At 38.2% G+C, this 21859-nt stretch overlaps 1 protein-coding gene across 1 annotated transcript in view; it reads left to right on the forward strand.

The window, feature by feature from the left end:
- Positions 1 to 4029: 4029 nt before the first annotated feature.
- LOC149418943 (phospholipid-transporting ATPase ABCA3-like) overlaps positions 4030 to 21859 on the forward strand; it is an 80339-nt gene continuing 62509 nt past the window's right edge. Inside the window, exons 1-5 of the mRNA XM_089637912.1 lie at positions 4030 to 4210; positions 9076 to 9264; positions 11764 to 11998; positions 12236 to 12390; positions 19891 to 20066. Coding sequence (XP_089494038.1) covers positions 4155 to 4210; positions 9076 to 9264; positions 11764 to 11998; positions 12236 to 12390; positions 19891 to 20066 — 811 coding nt within the window. The 5' untranslated portion in view covers positions 4030 to 4154. The remainder of the gene's footprint in view (positions 4211 to 9075; positions 9265 to 11763; positions 11999 to 12235; positions 12391 to 19890; positions 20067 to 21859) is intronic.

Below are 21859 nucleotides of genomic sequence, written 5' to 3' on the forward strand. Positions count from 1 at the left end.
ACTTTCATATTGGAGGAACAAAACAATCCCACTTCTCGTCAAAAGCCTCCATACTTACAATGCTTATAAACCTATTTTAAATCCCCATGACAGACTTCCATTATATATAAATTCCTTTCAAATTCATTCGCGCAAACCTAATATAATTTTTTCACTTGGCTTTCCTGGCAACCACGAAGCCCCAAGTAAATTTATCCATATTTTAAACTCGAAATGGACCGGCTGGAAAACTATTTATACAGATGGTTCTAAATCTTCTTTATCTAACCATGTGGGAGCGGCGTTCCACTGCCCAAGAGACCAAATTAGTAAGAAAATAAAACTTCATAAAGAAGCCTCAATTTTCACAGCTGAATGCATAGCATTTTTGTTTTTATTTTCTGTTTTTGTTTATGTATTTTGTTACAGATGACACACATAAACCTCACTTTGACTTTGGTTCAAGATTTTGCTTATGATAGCCTGCGATAAGCGAGCCCTAAGGGTCTGAGACAGAGGTGTGAAATCGTCGTATCACGACAATAGAAAGAATTGTAATTTTTTTTGCTGGATTTTATTTAGGTATTGGAGCCAGGAAGGAGTCTGAAAGGGTCGAGAGGATGCACTAGGTGGCATGAATGGCTGGGAGGTGACTGGAGAGACTAAGGTAGACTAGGATGAGGTGATTTTTCACAGCGGTGCTGCCAAGGTCTGTTATCTATGTGAGAATGTTGTGTCGGCGCTCTTTATTGGCAGCAGAAACATGTCAGCGCTATATTAGCGGCGGACACATGCCTGAACGGATGACGAGCCTCGTGCTGGCACAGTTGGTGGACGGGGTAGTCTCTCTCGCTGCAGCAGCTGGTACAGTTCCTTCGCTACCTAGGAGTCTTGCAGCAGAGTCTCCATCTTCTGTCTTTGTCGAGCGTCACAGCGGTGCTGCCAAGGTTTGTTGTCTATGTGAGGATGTTGTGTCAGCGCTCTTTATTGGCAGCAGACACGTGTCAGCGCTATATTGGCGGCAGACACATGCCTGAACGGATGACGAACCTCGTGCTGGCACAGTTGGTCGAAATAACAAATGTAGATCCTAGGAAATAAATTTTACAGCGCCCTTGAGGTGATTTTTCACAAAAACGGCGCTCTACAAATTATCCAATTATTATTATTATTATTAATTTTAGAATCCTTAAAATACGTTGAAAGTATTCAAATTGAAAATTTTTTAATTCTCTCCGATTCCCTGAGTGCTCTTCAAAAACTAAACTCCTCCCCTTTCCACTACCCGGAAGATGATTTGTGTATTGGAATCCGCTCCTTATTACATACGTTAGCTATCTCTGGCAGAGAGATCGCATTGGCTTGGATTCCTAGCCACTGCGGTATCCCTGGTAACGAAAAGGCAGATTTATTGGCGAAAGATGCCATCGACACCGGAGAGTTTTTGTACAATTTCTTAAACCCTGACGACCTTCTAGTCAAACTGAAAGAAAACATGATCTCCACATGGCAGAATTATTGGAATGAGTCGAGTAAAACAAAGGGTAATCATTTTTACAAATTACAGCCCACGATTCCTTCAAAACCGTGGTTTTCTGGGCTCTCTTTGAACAAATTTTCAACTTCTTCCATTTGCCGTATGCGAATAGGACATTGCTGCCACAATGTTCACCTGACAAGAATTCAGGTTAAGAATTCTGCCATGTGTGAGTGTTGTCTTGAAGAGGAGGACCTCAACCATATTTTTTTCAATTGCCCTTTAAATGATAATTATAAAAATTTCATACCTGATCTGATCAATACAGGTATATTGCCCCCCTACGACATTGCATTTTTGTTATCTTCCATTGACAAACGAGTATATAAAATCATTTCTTATTTTATTAAAATTAATGGCATCAACTTGTAAATTTACTTACCGAATTATTCATACGTGTATATGTATATGTATGTATGTGTGTATGTATGTGTATGTATGTGCATATATATGGATGTGTGTATATATAAATATATATATATATATATATATATATATATATATATATATATGATATTAGCGATTATTGTGAGTAAAACATAGTGCAATATTCACAAAAATAATCTAAAAAAAAGAACTAGAAGTGCTGGACGCCCAAAGACGGATTTACGCACGGACGCAATAAATGTTGTGGGACCTATATATATATATATATATATATATATATATATAAATATATATATATATATATATGTCTTTTTATTATTATTATTTATTTGTATTTAGTGTGTTTAGTGAACTGTATATTATATATTTATGTTGTGTATTTGTAATTCTTTGGTAAATAAATATTAACTATGATATATTTTTCTCCAGAAATGAGTGCAGGACCCAGTCATGTCTTCTCTGCAACCAGCAGCGTTGCTCTTGCTGCACAGGTGATGGCAGAACATAGATGTAAAATATCTTGCATAGGTGACCCATATGATCCCAGCGAGTACCGTCCCACAGAGAGGTTTTGCTTAAATTATCCCACTAAGAAATTTGCTATCAACGCTCTTGAAATTCATTATGTCGTCGAGTATGTACTGAATTATAATTGCGAAAATTTATATCTTGTGCCCGTTATTGAAGAAACCATTGCCAAATATATATGTTTTGATTGGCTTAATTGTAACGAACATAAAATTTTTTTATTCAATTCATTATCAAAATTACTGTACCATTTATAATCAATGCATGATGTACCGATGTCAATAGAAAATTAATTGGCAAGGATACACTACCATACAATGGATCTGACTCCATGAAGAAAATAGCAGTACTGCGACATTTAAAATATGCTAAATATAGGAAGAAATGGTTGTCATAACTAATTTATTGTAATAAGTTAAAACCAATTAGGACCACAATTTGTTCCTATAAGCGTCTTTTAAATATCGTAGTACTGCCATGCTCCTCATTAAATCAGGTCCATTGTATGGTTGTGGTGTATCCTCGCCAATTAATTTTCTATTGACATCTCCATATAAGTATTAGAATAATAACGAAAAAATAAATATACAAGTCAAATATTGTTATCGTTTGTAATGTTAAGCCAAATATTCTCTGATGCGGCGTTTACATTATTCAGTTTGGCTGTATTAGTCTGCAGCCCATTTTCAGTCACCGACTAGTGTTAATAAAAAAATAGTCGAATTAGTTTATTTTATATGTCTAGTTTATATATAGTTCTACTTTTTTATTACATAATGAATATTCTCTCAACACCTTCTTTAAATTTTACTCTTGTATTTGGTGTTTTTATTTGTTATTATTATACCCTATTTATTTATCAGGTGCCAATATGTATTTTTAAAACAATAACCTATTGTTAAATTTACTTTTCTGTTTACACTGTTACATTCTTTATGTTGTGTACTATTCCTAAGTTAAAAATATCTAAAAGGCATATAAAGTTTTTAAAACTAAAAAGTATTATATACTTACTATTTATATATGAAAGGTATAAATATTTAAGTAATAAGATAAGTAGGAGGGAAACAAAAATAATAATAATGTAATTAGACGCTAATACAGCTAAAACAGTAGGTTGAATCGTTGACTGCCTTATTGACAATATTTTTTTCAATAGCCGTTGGATGTTGAAAAAAAATAACTATCATTTCCAACAGCTAGTTTTATATTGATACAGTAATTTCACCTTCTAAATGTGTTATGTGCTTATATTATTGTATTTCATGTTTATATTTAAAAAATAAAATTATTGTACATGTAATTATGAGTTTGTTTTTCAGCTTCCTTCTGATAAAACGCTGTCCTGAGAAAATGAGCTGTAAAGGAAGATACTTTAAAGGTCATTTCTTTCTTAGGACAGGGCTTTGTCAGATAGGACCTTGTGGTATTGGGTGACATTTTACTTATGTTTTAGGTAGGTTCCGAAGCAGAATTAAATTGTCTATGGTTGCGCCTTTTTTTAAATTTCCTCTATCCTTTGTCGATGGTGTGGTGTGACGTCGGCGATGCGTGGTGTATTCAAATTTGCCAGATCTATGGTTAAAACTTGACCAAAGCAAACGTATGGAAAGAGGGCGGAGTTATCAATCTATAGATAGTTGATTTATGGTACAGAGTGGATATTGTGTCATTTTATTGTGAATTTGGTGGACATTATACGTTTATTGTGTCAAGTTTTGCGATGGCAGTCAGTTTTATTCGTCGCTCTTTGGTCCAAACACATAAATCATTAATTCTGTATGTATTTCATATGATTATTATGTATTTTTAATTAATCTAACCTCTAAATTGATACGTCAAAAGTATTCAGATTTTTTTATTTTCGTCTTACAATTTCATTGATTTGTTTTGAAATGCAATGCCGCTTTCGGGTCACATAATTTTCAAATTCTCTCAGATTTTGGCCCCACCTTTAGCATTTTTTTCACATGTTTCTTTTTCTCTAAAAATACAAAGATTCGCAATAAACTAACCCACCCATTTAAAATTTCGGTAAACTTTTAGGATTGCTGGCCACTATAAGTAATGATTTACAAAAATTTCTGTCCATACTATGACATTTTGGTATGTTCGTATTAAATATAAAACAGGTTTTTAGGGAAGTTTTTTATATTAAAATTTAATAGTTAAAAAGGTAATAAAGGTAGCTGCCCACGCTTTCCTTTTTTTCAAATTAAACCTTTTGAGATATTTAATTTTAACATTTTAATTTTCAATTAAGTAAAATGAAAATTTGCTTTAGTTGTATGGAATGCATCTTTCACCATCTCACCACATAAATAGTTATTTCGGTAAATATTGTATTTCGGATTGTAAAAAATGAAACAAACCTCTAATCAGAGTCACTCTCAAATGATGTAAATAAACAAACCGGGTGATATAAATACACTATACATGGCTATCGATTATACTGCCTTTCAAAAAATGAGGGCAGAATGTAATAAGCTCTCTACTAAATGTTATAACAGTTACATGAGTGTTGTCGAAAGCTCTCTCATAGAGGACTCAAATTTCTTTTGGAAATATATTAAATCCCAAAAAGAAAATGGAACTTATATACCTAGTACTATGTCATTCGATTGTAAACAATCACAAAATTTACAGGAAACTGTTAATCTGTTTGCTGAGTTTTTTGGTGGTGTATATGTTAGTAATAGTGTAGACAGTAAGTACTCTTGTTCTAATTTGGTTGAAAACCTTGATATATCTGACTGTACAGTAACTATAGAGGACGTTATGTCTAAGCTGAAGAGTCTCGATTCCCGCAAATCCTCAGGACCCGATAAAGTTCCACCTAGATTCCTAGTTAATTGTATGCATTCATTGTCACATCCCATACATAAGTTATTTATGAAGTCACTCTCATCAGGTGTGTTTCCTGACCTTTGGAAGTTTAGTCATTTGACGCCTATTTTCAAAAAAGGAAATAAGAGCGAAGTAACAAATTATAGGCCAATATGCATAATGTCTACTTTACCCAAACTTTTCGAAAGCCTAGTACTAGACAAGTTGATATCTCAATTTAAACGAGTAATCTTACCAATTCAACATGGATTTATTAAAGGAAGATCAACGCTTTCCAATTTAATATTATACACTAATGATATCGTTAATGGCTTTATCACATCATATCAAACTGACTCCATATATACTGACTTCAGTAAAGCATTTGATAAAGTAAACCACAGAATCTTAATACGTAAATTAAAATTGTTGGGAGTGAGAGGGAGCATGTTTGAATGGTTTAAGAGTTATCTGTTGGGAAGGTACTTAGCGGTAAAGGTTGATTCATTCACTTCTTACAAATTTGCGGCATCAAGTGGAGTACCGCAGGGATCTCATCTGGGCCCAATATTATTTTGTTTGTTCATCAATGACATAGTAAATATTTTTAGCAAAGTCAAAGTTCTGTTATTTGCTGATGATTTGAAGATCTACAGAATAATTAAAGATGATAATGATCGCGCTATTTTGCAGTCGAATCTGAATAAACTATTTGCTTGGTGTTCAGAAAATGATTTGCAACTAAATATTAGTAAATGCCAGATTATTAGTTTTTACAAAGGTAAAAATCCTCTTCATTTTTCTTATTTCATTAATGGCGCTAATCTTCTTCGAGTTTCACAGATTCTAGATCTCGGTATCTTATTCCACGAAAGTCTACAGTTTAACTTACACATCGATGAAACTACTAGCGATGCAATGAGAATGCTCGGTTTTATTTTGAGAATGGGGGCAAAGTTTAAAAATGTGTTAACTTTAAAACATTTATATTGCTCATTAGTACGAAGTAAAATAGAATATAATTCAACAGTATGGTCACCGTTCTACAAAGTCCATTCTCAAGCCTTAGAAAAGGTACAAAATAAATTTCTTCGGTACATCAATTTTAAAATGAATATTCCCATCGAATTTATAAATTATAATAACTTACGTACCGAAACCAGACATCTCAAACTATCGGATAGAAGAGTTCTAACTGATATATTATTTTTATTCAAAATTATCAAATCTCTCATTGACAGCCCTGAATTATTGGAATTAATTTATATGAATGTACCTGCCAGACAAACTCGAAGCATAGACACTTTTAAATGTAACAATAACCTCAATACTAACTACTCTTTGTACTCACCAATTCCAAGAATTCATCACCTTGCAAACAAATATTGTAAACTTATCGACATATTTGGTGTTAATAACTTTGAGAGTTTCAAAAGGCAACTAATTTTAGACCTTTTTGCTAAGTATTAACTTGTAGTATTTATTAGCTTTAAAAAAAAAGGTCTAGCCTTCATACTTTTTTATACCTTCATACATTTACTTTACCATATTATTTTCTAATTACCTTATGAATAAATTATATTTAGCTATTTTATCCATGTACATGTTACACTTATATACATATACTGTCAACTTATTATGTAAAAGCCCAATAGGGCGTTAATAAATAATAAATAAATAAATTATAATGGAATAACCCTGACTTTTTTACATATTAATAATATGTGTATTATAAAAAAAGGTGCTTTTTTAGCCCCCGGTTAAATGATTTTTAAATAATGTTGGTAGTACCTACCTACTGAACTCGCTTCGATTAGCTTCCACAGTGTTATATCAAATAGAAAGGATTTTAGGTGTGTATTAATTCATATTTACCTTTCATAACAAGTAAAACAGATTCTGAAAAAAATACTCATTATTATTTTATTTTTATGATAAACTAATGTTTATAAGGCAAGGTTTTTATGCATAGCACAAAGGATAACAAATTATTATAAGCAATAATTAGTCGCCTGCAATATTTTTACTGGGGAGATATTTTCAATTTGTATTGATATTGCAGGCGACTAATTATTGCTTATAATTATTTATTAAAAAAATACTCCTTTAACGAGCTACATTTGGCGTAACGAGTGACGCAGAAAGGACAAGTCCCATCTTCACGTCACTCACTTGTGGGCCGGGACTTCCGCGCCAGTGCGTTAGTCTCTAGTTAGCACTCGTTCCGCTATCACGTTATTGTCGCATGTGATTACATATTTTTCCAAACTTGTGTTCAGACATTATTTGTAATTTTTTTTGTGCAAAAAACTTTAAAACATTAAACACTAACCCTTGCAAAAATGTCTCTGAAGTAAAGACCAAAAAAAGACATCCATAAGAGACTAAAAGTAACTGTAGAAATAAAACGTAAAATCATTGAAAAGAGAGAACGAGGTGTGAGCACGGCTGATCTAGCGAGCATATTCAATCGGTCTACATCAATGATTTAAAAGAACAAGGATAAAATTAAGAAGATGCAACACCACTCTGTTACTCCAGCCTATGGACCAGCAGGTTATTTTCTAACTTTGAAAAAGTCTCCATTAAAACACTCTTTGAGCTATTTCTCCAACGCACCTCTGTAATACCAGGGCAGGTATTCCTTCAGGCTCACTAGCTTTACTAACATGGAGCTATTTCTCCAACGCACCTCTGCAATACCGGAACAGGTATTCCTTCAGGCCCACTAGCTTTACTAACATCGAGCCCCCGTAAGACCTGGAGTACATCCCTATGCCAGATCCCGGGACAGCACCCCGATCATCGAGGGTTGTGTTTTCCGCAAACATTTTACCTAATAAGTTGTCCTTTTCGGCGGCGGTGTTTACTAGCGAGCCGTCAGTTCCGGTAAGAGGTGGTAGACTGGATTTGCAGAAATTGCGACCTATCAAGCCCGCAAGCGACCAGAACGCTCTGCTGCCATGCGGGAATCTGTAGGTCATGCTTGAATTTTGACCTATTTACAATCTTCTTGCTTTTCTTTACCATTTTGTTATATGCTGATATGTTTTCTGACCTTTGAGATGTGTTGTAGGCTCGGTAAGCCTCGTTTTTTGTGTCGAACTTCTTCAGAGCATTGTCAACCAGTCAGAGGTGCTAACGGCGCTGTGACCTCAATCCTGTATCCGTGTGGCACAGTGGTTAGAAATAGGTCTAACGGATTTGAGCGATGAGTCGGAACCCTCGCAGGCTCCTGAACCATTTGTAGCTGGTCACTATTGAAGAATTTGCTAGCCCTGAATAAGACGCCCAGTTTCTTGGAAGCCAGATTTACTCCAATCTTTATCTTCATATTTGGAAAGCATATTCCAAGCGAGGGCGCTTTTGTTGTGCATGTAGAAACAAAGGTGGGGCGCATAAGTGATTGCAGTAGTATTATACTTCTCTAATGATTTTTCGCAAAAGTGGCCCAATAAATTATCTAATTTTTATTATTATTTTTGGATAAATTATATTGGCAACACTTTTGTTTCATGCCAATATTCATTTGCGGTTCATCTCTCTTGTTTCTATTGTGCGTAGTTGATCAAACGCATGGTATAACGGCATGATATTAATATTTGGTGGAATTCCATTGTAATAAATTCAAACATAATACTGTTCTGTTAGAGATGATTGTCTGAAAATGGTCCTGTCAGAAAAAATTTAAAATGGAATAAAATTGGAAATTGCTTTCGTAATACTTGTTATGCAGTAGCATAATTACATTATAAGTTGTTAGTAGTAACCTACCTAAATTATATGCTAACTTATTATAATGCTGTTAATTTTTCTAGAGTTTCTGCCTCATCAGTGAACAAAAATGCCATGGCAACATTTGCTCCGTATTATGTGGACCCAGTCTTCAAGAAAGAAAAGTTGAATGCTCTCATAGAGAGTGAAGATCCCACAACTCTCAGCACCACTTCTGTTAAACCTCCGCTGCCCTACGAATCATCCTCCCAATTATACGATGAAGTTGTCGGGTAACAATACACACATTTAATTACTATTATTAACTAGCAGACTTTTTCTAAATCAGACATATTACAGTTTACCCTCCTTTATACGTGGAGTCTGGAACTCCTAGTACGGTCGGGAAACTGGTACATCTACATCTGCTACAGTGCTTTTGTAGTACATATAACTTTTTGAGCAAATCGAGGTTGAAGTTGGAATGTTTTAAATATTGAAGACAATATTAGTGATTCTTAAACGCAAATCTGAAACAGAAAAATCAGAAAAGGAAACGGTCACATCTGGGACTCGAACCCAAGACCCTTGTCTTTCCGGGACAATGCTCTACCAACTGCGCTAATGGGACCCTATCCTCATCGGTCACTTTTAACTGTATCATACTTCGAATAAGAACTACCAACGTTGTCTTCATTTTTTCACCGCACATTTTTATTGGCAACTATCTATAACTATATATATATAAGGGTCCTGGGTTCGAGTCCCAGATGTGACCGTTTCCTTTTCTGATTTTTCTGTTTCAGATTTGCGTTTAAGAATCACTAATATTGTCTTCAATATTTAAATATTATAATTTGAGGTTTTACTCAATAAGTTATTCCGAAAAATAATAATTCATTTCTAGACTTGCAGAAAAAGTCAATAGATGTCGCACATTAAAAATAAAAACAATAAGATAGGTTTATCTATAAGACGCTGTCTAGGATTGCATTTAGTTCGGGTTGAATCTTGCGATCATACATAAAGATAGTTGCCAATAAAAATGTGCGGTGAAAAAATGAAGACAACGTTGGTAGTTCTTATTCGAAGTATGATACAGTTAAAAGTGACCGATGAGGATAGGGTCCCATTAGCGCAGTTGGTAGAGCATTGTCCCGGAAAGACAAGAGTCCTGGGTTCGAGTCCCAGATGTGACCGTTTCCTTTTCTGATTTTTCTGTTTCAGATTTGCGTTTAAGAATCACTAATATTGTCTTCAATATTTAAATATTATAATTTGAGGTTTTACTCAATAAGTTATTCCGAAAAATAATAATTCATTTCTAGACTTGCAGAAAAAGTCAATAGATGTCGCACATTAAAAATAAAAACAATAAGATAGGTTTATCTATAAGACGCTGTCTAGGATTGCATTTAGTTCGGGTTGAATCTTGCGATCATACATAAAGATAGTTGCCAATAAAAATGTGCGGTGAAAAAATGAAGACAACGTTGGTAGTTCTTATTCGAAGTATGATACAGTTAAAAGTGACCGATGAGGATAGGGTCCCATTAGCGCAGTTGGTAGAGCATTGTCCCGGAAAGACAAGAGTCCTGGGTTCGAGTCCCAGATGTGACCGTTTCCTTTTCTGATTTTTCTGTTTCAGATTTGCGTTTAAGAATCACTAATATTGTCTTCAATATTTAAATATTATAATTTGAGGTTTTACTCAATAAGTTATTCCGAAAAATAATAATTCATTTCTAGACTTGCAGAAAAAGTCAATAGATGTCGCACATTAAAAATAAAAACAATAAGATAGGTTTATCTATAAGACGCTGTCTAGGATTGCATTTAGTTCGGGTTGAATCTTGCGATCATACATAAAGATAGTTGCCAATAAAAATGTGCGGTGAAAAAATGAAGACAACGTTGGTAGTTCTTATTCGAAGTATGATACAGTTAAAAGTGACCGATGAGGATAGGGTCCCATTAGCGCAGTTGGTAGAGCATTGTCCCGGAAAGACAAGGGTCCTGGGTTCGAGTCCCAGATGTGACCGTTTCCTTTTCTGATTTTTCTGTTTCAGATTTGCGTTTAAGAATCACTAATATTGTCTTCAATATTTAAATATTATAATTTGAGGTTTTACTCAATAAGTTATTCCGAAAAATAATAATGGAATGTTTTAGGTCAAATTTTAAAAAAATCGGTCGCTACGAGTTTTATGTCTTTTCAAATGCATGGAAGCGTAGACCCGTCCCCAAAAGTTTTTTTTCAATAAAAGTAAAACTAAAAACTTGCTGAAAAAATACTTTAAAATTAAAAATAAAAATCAAGAAGCGCAAATTGAAAAAAGAGGTTTTTTTTGGATTCTATATGTGATGTTGATTCACTGGTTTCCCGCTTGTACTACTAATTTCCAGACACCTTCATTTAGTGTTAATAGATTAATACCTAATCATTTTGTAATTAAGTCACAACAAAAAATATGTTTTGAACCCTTTTACTGCCTAAATTAGTCCGGAACGTTGCTTATCCTCTGCACGGCATCTCCTGAACCTCCTGTGTGAAGTTAATAAATTGGCAGTGATAGTTGTCCCACTCTATTTCATTTCCATCGGTGATCATTATAATGTTTTGAAGTATTTAAGAATGGTTGGTTTTATTTCATATTTCATACACAATAAATATGTTGATTATATAATCAGGGGTTAATCTAAACCTAAATAGTTTAAATACTACAAATGTAGTATTATTTATTTTGTATTTTCGTCACATTTGTAATTTTGTATTTTCTGAACCATTTCAGCAAATTCACAAATTACGTAATGAAAGATGGCAAGAAATTACGTGCTCGTCAGCTGCTAGAAGAGACATTTGAAATCATCAAAAGATCACAAATAGAGAGATACCATCTATGTGAGACTCAAGCAGAAAAGGACACCATTGAGTTGAGCCCTAAAGTAATCCTGCACAACGCCATCCTGAACACTCAGCCTCTCCTGCAACTGACCCCCATCAAGAGAGGGGGTGCTACCTACCAGGTAGGCATTCATTCATACAGTTTCCTCGCTAGTTTGTCAGCCCGCTCGTTACCCTCAATACCTGTTACATCTGGCGCGGCGCAGATCCGCCTAGTTGCCCACATAAGTGAACATGCCCTTCTGCCCACGGCCTGTCAAATCAACTACTATAAATCCCCACCAGGAGTATTTATAAAGAAAGCTACTAACATATCCGCCGCAGATGTTTTAACTATATGGATGGTTGTGTGGTCGTAGGTGCCCATCCCGGTGACGGAGCGCCGCGCTCGCTTCATGGCCCAACGTTGGATCCTGCAGGCGGCCAAGGACCGTGACTACAGCAAGCTGAACATGGCCAAGCAGCTGGCCTGGGAGCTGATGGATGCGGCCAACAACCGCGGCAAGGTGGTCAAGCGCAAGCAGGACTTGCACCGCCAGTGCGAGGCCAACAGGGCCTACGCTCACTACAGGTTACTACTACTATTACATATCATCATCTACTTATCACGAGGATGCCTCGCATGAATTGTAACCATGTTGCTGATACCGACCTACTATGTACTGAATACTACATTATACCACCATTTCCTCCTGAATTCGATCCTTGAGTTCTTCCAAGGTCCCCACAGGAACAAGTCGCAAATGCGGGCCACCCCTCCGAGAGACAGAGACGAGGAGCGCAGGGAACATCGAGCAGTATGGGCCATAGCACCGTCCTGTTGAAACCACACGTCTACCATATCTGTTTCCTGTTTTAGTTCTTCCAATTGAATCATAACGTTGAGTGTGACTGCGCAGTTCGTCAATTCTCCGATAGACAAAGTGTCAATTATTATAGTCGGAAATCAATTCCAACCTAGAGGTGTATTGTGCTTCATCGGAGAAACGATCAATTGACAGAAGTTGCAGAAACTCATGGATGCTACGATGCCCTGCAATATCCAATCATTTTTTGGAGTGGTACCGATAGATATCACTTCAACTAGAAGATGATAAATACAGTCAGTGGCGAAGAAACAAATATGAAATGCAGACCAATGAAACAGACAAAATCATACCAAGAAATTATTTGTGAGAATGAAGTAATTCTGAAATGCCGTCAATTGTTTCACCAATATGTATCCAAAAATCGAAACAGAACGATTTATATTCATCCGTTTGAATCAGACCAAACTTCGCTCTGAAGAATAGGTTAATTTGCGAGATGCACTAACCTTCATATACAGGCAGTCACTCACTACGGGCATCCAGACCTATTCATTACCTTCACGTGCATTCCAGCTTGGGACCATATACAACAGCTGTCCTGCAGTCCCGGGCAATCGTCGTGGATAGGCATGACATGCACGTGTTTTCAGGCAGAAGCTGAAATGGCTGATGGATTTCATGTTAAAATATGAAGTGTTTGGGTCTGTGTGCTGCTGGATGTATTCAGTGGATTGCCATATTACATCGACGATGTAATATGCGCTGAGATACCCGATACCGATAAGAATTTGCATGAAGTTGCGATGAAAAATATGACACGGACCTTGCATCACTGAATCCAAATTCACCATGCATGATAGACGCAAAATGCTCAAAGCGATATCTTCGAGCGTTAGTATCCAACACAGTTACGAAAAATGATGGATATCCTTTAGACAGAAGATGACGGTAAATTAGCAACAATAAAAATGTAAAACGGTGACATCGGAATATATAACAGGTGGGTTGTTCCATATTCACCTTTGCTATCAAAAACATATACATATAGCGCACATAAACGTGGAATACTGTAACTCAATTAAATCGATCAAGTACATTGAATAAATGCAGTTACATGGCACTTTTTGGCGTGCAACCAGAAATTTTCTTCTTAGATGCGCCAGGAGGAACTGAAAACCTTCCTAATTAGTTGGATTCTTGCAGCAATTTGATCTTAAAATGACATAGCCTTAGCTCTTGCGTCGTCTGGAATACTTGCGACATTGCTACCAGGTGGAAGAAGTGCTCATTCCGCTTTGAAATTTGCGTTGAAAATACACTTCATTGGAACTCCTACATGCAACATTTCCAAAGCATCCGACATGGGAAAAGTATTACAGAAATGCAAACTTATTGTTTGGGATGGATGCACAATGGTGCACAAAAAATCGCTCGAGGCTTTTGATTGATAATAGCAAGATTTGCGTGGAAATGTCAGGCCATTTGGGAACGTATTAATATTCCTTGCAGAAGATTTCAGACAAACATTACGTATAATTCCCCGATCACGCGGCTTACAGTAAAAAAATTAATGGCAATGTCGTAGAAGCAACAATCTTGACAATTCCCAATGTCTTCATTCCTCATATTCCTATGATTCCAACCGATTTGCCATTTCAATTTAAGAGCGTAATTTGCAATTCCCAATTGGATTGGCGTTTGTAATCACCATCAACATTAGAACTGTGCAGTTAAGATCTAGACACGGATTGCTTCTTACATGGACAGTTATATGTATGTTGCGTGTTCTAGAGTTGGAAACAAGGCAATCTCTATATCTGCACAGACAGAACCTCAGTGATTTATTCACTGATGTAATACATATACATAATATGCATATAATATTATAGTCTACTAATAAACAATGCATGACTAAATACTTGCTGTAACTGTTCTTTTGTATTAACACTCTTCTTTTATTTTTCAGATGGGGATAAAATGAATGCAGCATTAAATAATATCTAAGTGAAATGTATGAATAACTAATAATTAAATAGTATAGAGAATATTATCATCAGTTTCGTTATTTAAATGTATAACCTGTCAAATAAAAATGCAGTTCTGTGGACAGAGGCAGCATCAGATTAGTCAGTCGTCAGGTATACATACAACAGAAACACATACATCAACATTCATTAAAAGAAAGGTAAGATCTGCAATGTATAGTGAACGCAACCGCAACAGCAGTGCAGCCATTGTAGAAGTTAAGACGCATCAAGTGTGACGGTGCAGAGGATAGTTAGACCACGTTAACCCTCTGTGAGTGCGCAAATAAAAATGCAATTCTGTGGACAGAGAGAATCAGATCAGTCAGTCGTCAGGTATAACAATGGAGATACATACATAAACATTCATTATGTAGCATAGGATTTATTTAAAACCTATAATCCAAATCAACTTTTCTTACCAATTTCGTGTGTAATTCTTAGTTTAAATCTCCCGCCAATGTCACCTGCTAGTCCCAACTGTATCCGTCAGGCGGCGCTAGTAGTAGGGATGCCACAATTTCATGCTCCATTAGAATTCATTTTGCGAAGGTCAAACACTTTTGGTTTGTTTACAAACATCAAATACTGTAAAATAACCTATTTTTCAGTAATGTGCAAATTAAACTCTTTTTTTTTTGAGGATATTAACAGTGCTACTGTTGGAACCCTGAAAATTACGATTTATTTACGGCCAACCCCTGGGTTGGCCGTAAATAAATTAAGCTCCACTTTTTTCACCCTCCCTGGAGGGTGAAAAAAGTGGAGCTCCTTCAGCGTCTGGGGACGGCCAACTGGAACAATGTCCGCTACCTCGAGATCCAGAAGTCATATGCCGCAACCACTCTCTTCTCAATGTTGGCATTGAACCCGGAGTTGAAACGCCTAGCTCAGGAGGAATCGGCTAGTATAGCTCCTTCAGCGTCGGGGGACGGCCAACTGGAACAATGTCCGCTACCTCGAGATCCAGAAGTCATATGCCGCAACCACTCTCTTCTCAATGTTGGCATTGAACCCGGAGTTGAAACGCCTAGCTCAGGAGGAATCGGCTAGTATAGCTCCTTCAGCGTCGGGGGACGGCCAACTGGAACAATGTCCGCTACCTCGAGATCCAGAAGTCATATGCCGCAACCACTCTCTTCTCAATGTTGGCATTGAACCCGGAGTTGAAACGCCTAGCTCAGGAGGAATTGGCTAGTATAGCTCCTTCAGCGTCGGGGGACGGCCAACTGGAACAATGTCCGCTACCTCGAGATCCAGAAGTCATATGCCGCAACCACTCTCTTCTCAATGTTGGCATTGAACCCGGAGTTGAAACGCCTAGCTCAGGAGGAATCGGCTAGTATAGCTCCTTCAGCGTCGGGGGACGGCCAACTGGAACAATGTCCGCTACCTCGAGATCCAGAAGTCATATGCCGCAACCACTCTCTTCTCAATGTTGGCATTGAACCCGGAGTTGAAACGCCTAGCTCAGGAGGAATCGGCTAGTATAGCTCCTTCAGCGTCGGGGGACGGCCAACTGGAACAATGTCCGCTACCTCGAGATCCAGAAGTCATATGCCGCAACCACTCTCTTCTCAATGTTGGCATTGAACCCGGAGTTGAAACGCCTAGCTCAGGAGGAATTGGCTAGTATAGCTCCTTCAGCGTCGGGGGACGGCCAACTGGAACAATGTCCGCTACCTCGAGATCCAGAAGTCATATGCCGCAACCACTCTCTTCTCAATGTTGGCATTGAACCCGGAGTTGAAACGCCTAGCTCAGGAGGAATCGGCTAGTATAGCTCCTTCAGCGTCGGGGGACGGCCAACTGGAACAATGTCCGCTACCTCGAGATCCAGAAGTCATATGCCGCAACCACTCTCTTCTCAATGTTGGCATTGAACCCGGAGTTGAAACGCCTAGCTCAGGAGGAATTGGCTAGTATAGCTCCTTCAGCGTCGGGGGACGGCCAACTGGAACAATGTCCGCTACCTCGAGATCCAGAAGTCATATGCCGCAACCACTCTCTTCTCAATGTTGGCATTGAACCCGGAGTTGAAACGCCTAGCTCAGGAGGAATTGGCTAGTATAGCTCCTTCAGCGTCGGGGGACGGCCAACTGGAACAATGTCCGCTACCTCGAGATCCAGAAGTCATATGCCGCAACCACTCTCTTCTCAATGTTGGCATTGAACCCGGAGTTGAAACGCCTAGCTCAGGAGGAATCGGCTAGTATAGCTCCTTCAGCGTTGGGGGACGGCCAACTGGAACAATGTCCGCTACCTCGAGATCCAGAAGTCATATGCCGCAACCACTCTCTTCTCAATGTTGGCATTGAACCCGGAGTTGAAACGCCTAGCTCAGGAGGAATCGGCTAGTATAGCTCCTTCAGCGTCGGGGGACGGCCAACTGGAACAATGTCCGCTACCTCGAGATCCAGAAGTCATATGCCGCAACCACTCTCTTCTCAATGTTGGCATTGAACCCGGAGTTGAAACGCCTAGCTCAGGAGGAATCGGCTAGTATAGCTCCTTCAGCGTCGGGGGACGGCCAACTGGAACAATGTCCGCTACCTCGAGATCCAGAAGTCATATGCCGCAACCACTCTCTTCTCAATGTTGGCATTGAACCCGGAGTTGAAACGCCTAGCTCAGGAGGAATTGGCTAGTATAGCTCCTTCAGCGTCGGGGGACGGCCAACTGGAACAATGTCCGCTACCTCGAGATCCAGAAGTCATATGCCGCAACCACTCTCTTCTCAATGTTGGCATTGAACCCGGAGTTGAAACGCCTAGCTCAGGAGGAATCGGCTAGTATAGCTCCTTCAGCGTCGGGGGACGGCCAACTGGAACAATGTCCGCTACCTCGAGATCCAGAAGTCATATGCCGCAACCACTCTCTTCTCAATGTTGGCATTGAACCCGGAGTTGAAACGCCTAGCTCAGGAGGAATCGGCTAGTATAGCTCCTTCAGCGTCGGGGGACGGCCAACTGGAACAATGTCCGCTACCTCGAGATCCAGAAGTCATATGCCGCAACCACTCTCTTCTCAATGTTGGCATTGAACCCGGAGTTGAAACGCCTAGCTCAGGAGGAATTGGCTAGTATAGCTCCTTCAGCGTCGGGGGACGGCCAACTGGAACAATGTCCGCTACCTCGAGATCCAGAAGTCATATGCCGCAACCACTCTCTTCTCAATGTTGGCATTGAACCCGGAGTTGAAACGCCTAGCTCAGGAGGAATCGGCTAGTATAGCTCCTTCAGCGTCGGGGGACGGCCAACTGGAACAATGTCCGCTACCTCGAGATCCAGAAGTCATATGCCGCAACCACTCTCTTCTCAATGTTGGCATTGAACCCGGAGTTGAAACGCCTAGCTCAGGAGGAATTGGCTAGTATAGCTCCTTCAGCGTCGGGGGACGGCCAACTGGAACAATGTCCGCTACCTCGAGATCCAGAAGTCATATGCCGCAACCACTCTCTTCTCAATGTTGGCATTGAACCCGGAGTTGAAACGCCTAGCTCAGGAGGAATTGGCTAGTATAGCTCCTTCAGCGTCGGGGGACGGCCAACTGGAACAATGTCCGCTACCTCGAGATCCAGAAGTCATATGCCGCAACCACTCTCTTCTCAATGTTGGCATTGAACCCGGAGTTGAAACGCCTAGCTCAGGAGGAATCGGCTAGTATAGCTCCTTCAGCGTTGGGGGACGGCCAACTGGAACAATGTCCGCTACCTCGAGATCCAGAAGTCATATGCCGCAACCACTCTCTTCTCAATGTTGGCATTGAACCCGGAGTTGAAACGCCTAGCTCAGGAGGAATCGGCTAGTATAGCTCCTTCAGCGTCGGGGGACGGCCAACTGGAACAATGTCCGCTACCTCGAGATCCAGAAGTCATATGCCGCAACCACTCTCTTCTCAATGTTGGCATTGAACCCGGAGTTGAAACGCCTAGCTCAGGAGGAATCGGCTAGTATAGCTCCTTCAGCGTCGGGGGACGGCCAACTGGAACAATGTCCGCTACCTCGAGATCCAGAAGTCATATGCCGCAACCACTCTCTTCTCAATGTTGGCATTGAACCCGGAGTTGAAACGCCTAGCTCAGGAGGAATCGGCTAGTATAGCTCCTTCAGCGTCGGGGGACGGCCAACTGGAACAATGTCCGCTACCTCGAGATCCAGAAGTCATATGCCGCAACCACTCTCTTCTCAATGTTGGCATTGAACCCGGAGTTGAAACGCCTAGCTCAGGAGGAATATGCTAGTATAGCTCCTTCAGCGTCGGGGGACGGCCAACTGGAACAATGTCCGCTACCTCGAGATCCAGAAGTCATATGCCGCAACCACTCTCTTCTCAATGTTGGCATTGAACCCGGAGTTGAAACGCCTAGCTCAGGAGGAATCGGCTAGTATAGCTCCTTCAGCGTCTGGGGACGGCCAACTGGAACAATGTCCGCTACCTCGAGATCCAGAAGTCATATGCCGCAACCACTCTCTTCTCAATGTTGGCATTGAACCCGGAGTTGAAACGCCTAGCTCAGGAGGAATTGGCCAGTATATCAACGGACTCCTTGAAGGCCTCCTTGCAGGAGCTGGTCACGAAGCTGAGCACCATTCATTAAAATCAAAAGTGGAATTTGTTTTTCATACAGTAATCGAAGCATTAAGGTCAAAATCGCATCTCAAAATGAAAATATTAGAATGCTCGCGTGTTCTTCGGAGACCCATCGGCCTTCCACTGGTTAAAAGAAAGGTACTATGTGCATTTAAATTGTTTTATTTATTTACATTTTATAAACTATGCTCATCTTCTTACTAATAAAGGTGTTTTTTTATATTATATATATTTATATTTATTACAAAATAACAGTATGCAAAATATATATTTTTCTTCTTAATTATTCTTCGACTCCATAAGGTGAGCTCAAGGAGCTCTTATAATTTATTATATGATAAATAACCCGCTATTAGCAAGATTGAAATGAGTTAATTAGTTGGAATATTGAAAGTACTTACTGTATACTTGGAAGCACTAGATGTGGCTACAAGGAATATGACAGCCTAAAAAAGAAACAAAAGAAATATAATAACACCATTTTGGTTGCCATGGAATAAAGTAAATCTTTTCATTGTTGTAGGAGAAATAATTGGACATTGTTGTGTCTGAGAATTGAACATAGTAGAAGATTACAATGGGCCACAGGTGGCAGAAATTCTGCCTGTTGATATGGAAGAACTGGCTTCTGCAGAAACGCCACAAGGTTCAGACCATTGTGGAAATCATGGCGCCGGTGATGTTCTCAGCCATTATTGTCCTTATTCGAGCCATGGTTGTTCCGGAAGCTAGAGGAGAGATTCACCATGAGAAATATAATGCTAGTACATTCGATGCTGGTTTTTATACATATTTTCCGCAGGCGTTTGAGTGAGTATATTGATTTCCGTGTGCAAAAGGAAGAAAAAATGAATCATGTCATTGTTGGCTACGAAACTCTTATTTCTTAGTAATTCGCTGCTTATATCTAATTCGGCCGACAAAGGGTGGGGAAATCTGTCCCCGCTAGATGGGCTTTATAAGCTGACAAAGGTTACTTGCTGAAGGCAGTCGTTTGAATTGGCTTTTTATAATAATTATACCGGCTCACCTGTATAACATATACAGTGTTTGATTATATGACATATGGTAACAAGTGTGTCTTGACAACTAGATTTTTAGTTTGTCAAGATCAAGATACAAGATCCTAGTCAATCAAATTTGTAAAGAATGTAAAGTTAAGATTTTTCCGAGGTTCCCTGTACGGTAGTGTTCCGAAATAGGTTAGTTTCATTAGGCAAATTTTTATTTTTTTTTATTTTTTTTTTATTTTTTATTATTTAACATTATAAATGATAACAATATGCAGACTTATAAATAATTTGTTCATTATTATTCTATTTCTCCATAAGTTGAGCTCCAGGAGCTCGTGTTTATGGGAGGAGTCTTTACATTTAGTTCTAATGATTTAACAATAATCAAAAACTTTTGAAATAAATACAAACATAATATTAACATAGGTACACAAATTAGAAAATTGTTTTTTTAAAGATAATTAAAATAATTCATCTTTTTACAGATTAAGTAAGCGTGAGGAAATTAAGGGTACAATATATCAAGAAAAATTTAGAAAAGTAGTTTTTTTTAAAGACAATCAAATTAATATATATTTTTTACAGATTGAGTAAGTGTAAGAAAATTAGGGGTACAATATATCATTATCCAATTTTAGGGACTTAATTAACTTTTTGAATTGTTCATAATTCACAGTTTCGGTTACACTAATTTTATTTTTGGACAATAATATATTGTACCATCTCACACCTAAATACGAATAGTGGTGCTGAGCCGTGGTCGTTCTAAGCATAGGAAAAATTAGGTTGAATACGCAAATATATAAATTTTATGACATAAATAGTGAAATTTTATAGCATGATTTTTTATCAATAAAGGCAATTTAATACCTCCCCATTGGCAGTGTATCCCAAATACTTTTTTCATTTTACTACCGCTGGGGAGATGTACAAAATATAAAAGAATGAATAATATTTTAGTTTATTTTCACAACTGTGTGAGAGAATTCCATAGACAAATTCACTAAATGGTCCGACCAGCTGTGGTATGTTGGCGGCGTGGTATCGGAGCATTTCGGAGTCAGAAATTTCAACCAATTTTGTCTAAAATCGGTACAGAATTGTCCAGTAGCGGGGAGTGAGTTTTTGCCAGTGGCGTGGAGTTGGCACATTTTATAAAAGTTGTGGAATTTATAAAAGAGATGAAAAAATATCTAACAATGTCCGTTATAATTATTATTAAAACATTGATAAAATTAAAGCCCACCTCACGCTTTATGCAAAAATAAGTTCTTATCAAAATGGCCCGACTCATTCTCCGACTAAATTTTCTCCAATTTCCAACACAACAAATTGGAAACATGGATAATTTCCAAACTTCACCAACTATCAAAAATATATACAGTCAAATTTGGTTGTAACGAGCACGGGAGGGGACCAACTAAATTTGCTCTTTATAGCCAATAATCGTTATATCCAAAGTAGGTTTTTTAAATTACTTATTAACAAAATAATTAGAAAAATACACTTTTATTTCTCAAATTTACTATCAATGATTGTTTTAA

The sequence above is a fragment of the Hesperophylax consimilis genome, chromosome 12 (assembly GCF_061612785.1).
Source record: "Hesperophylax consimilis isolate HC1 chromosome 12, BYU_Hcon_1.0, whole genome shotgun sequence".
Classification (NCBI taxonomy): Eukaryota; Metazoa; Arthropoda; class Insecta; order Trichoptera; family Limnephilidae; genus Hesperophylax; species Hesperophylax consimilis.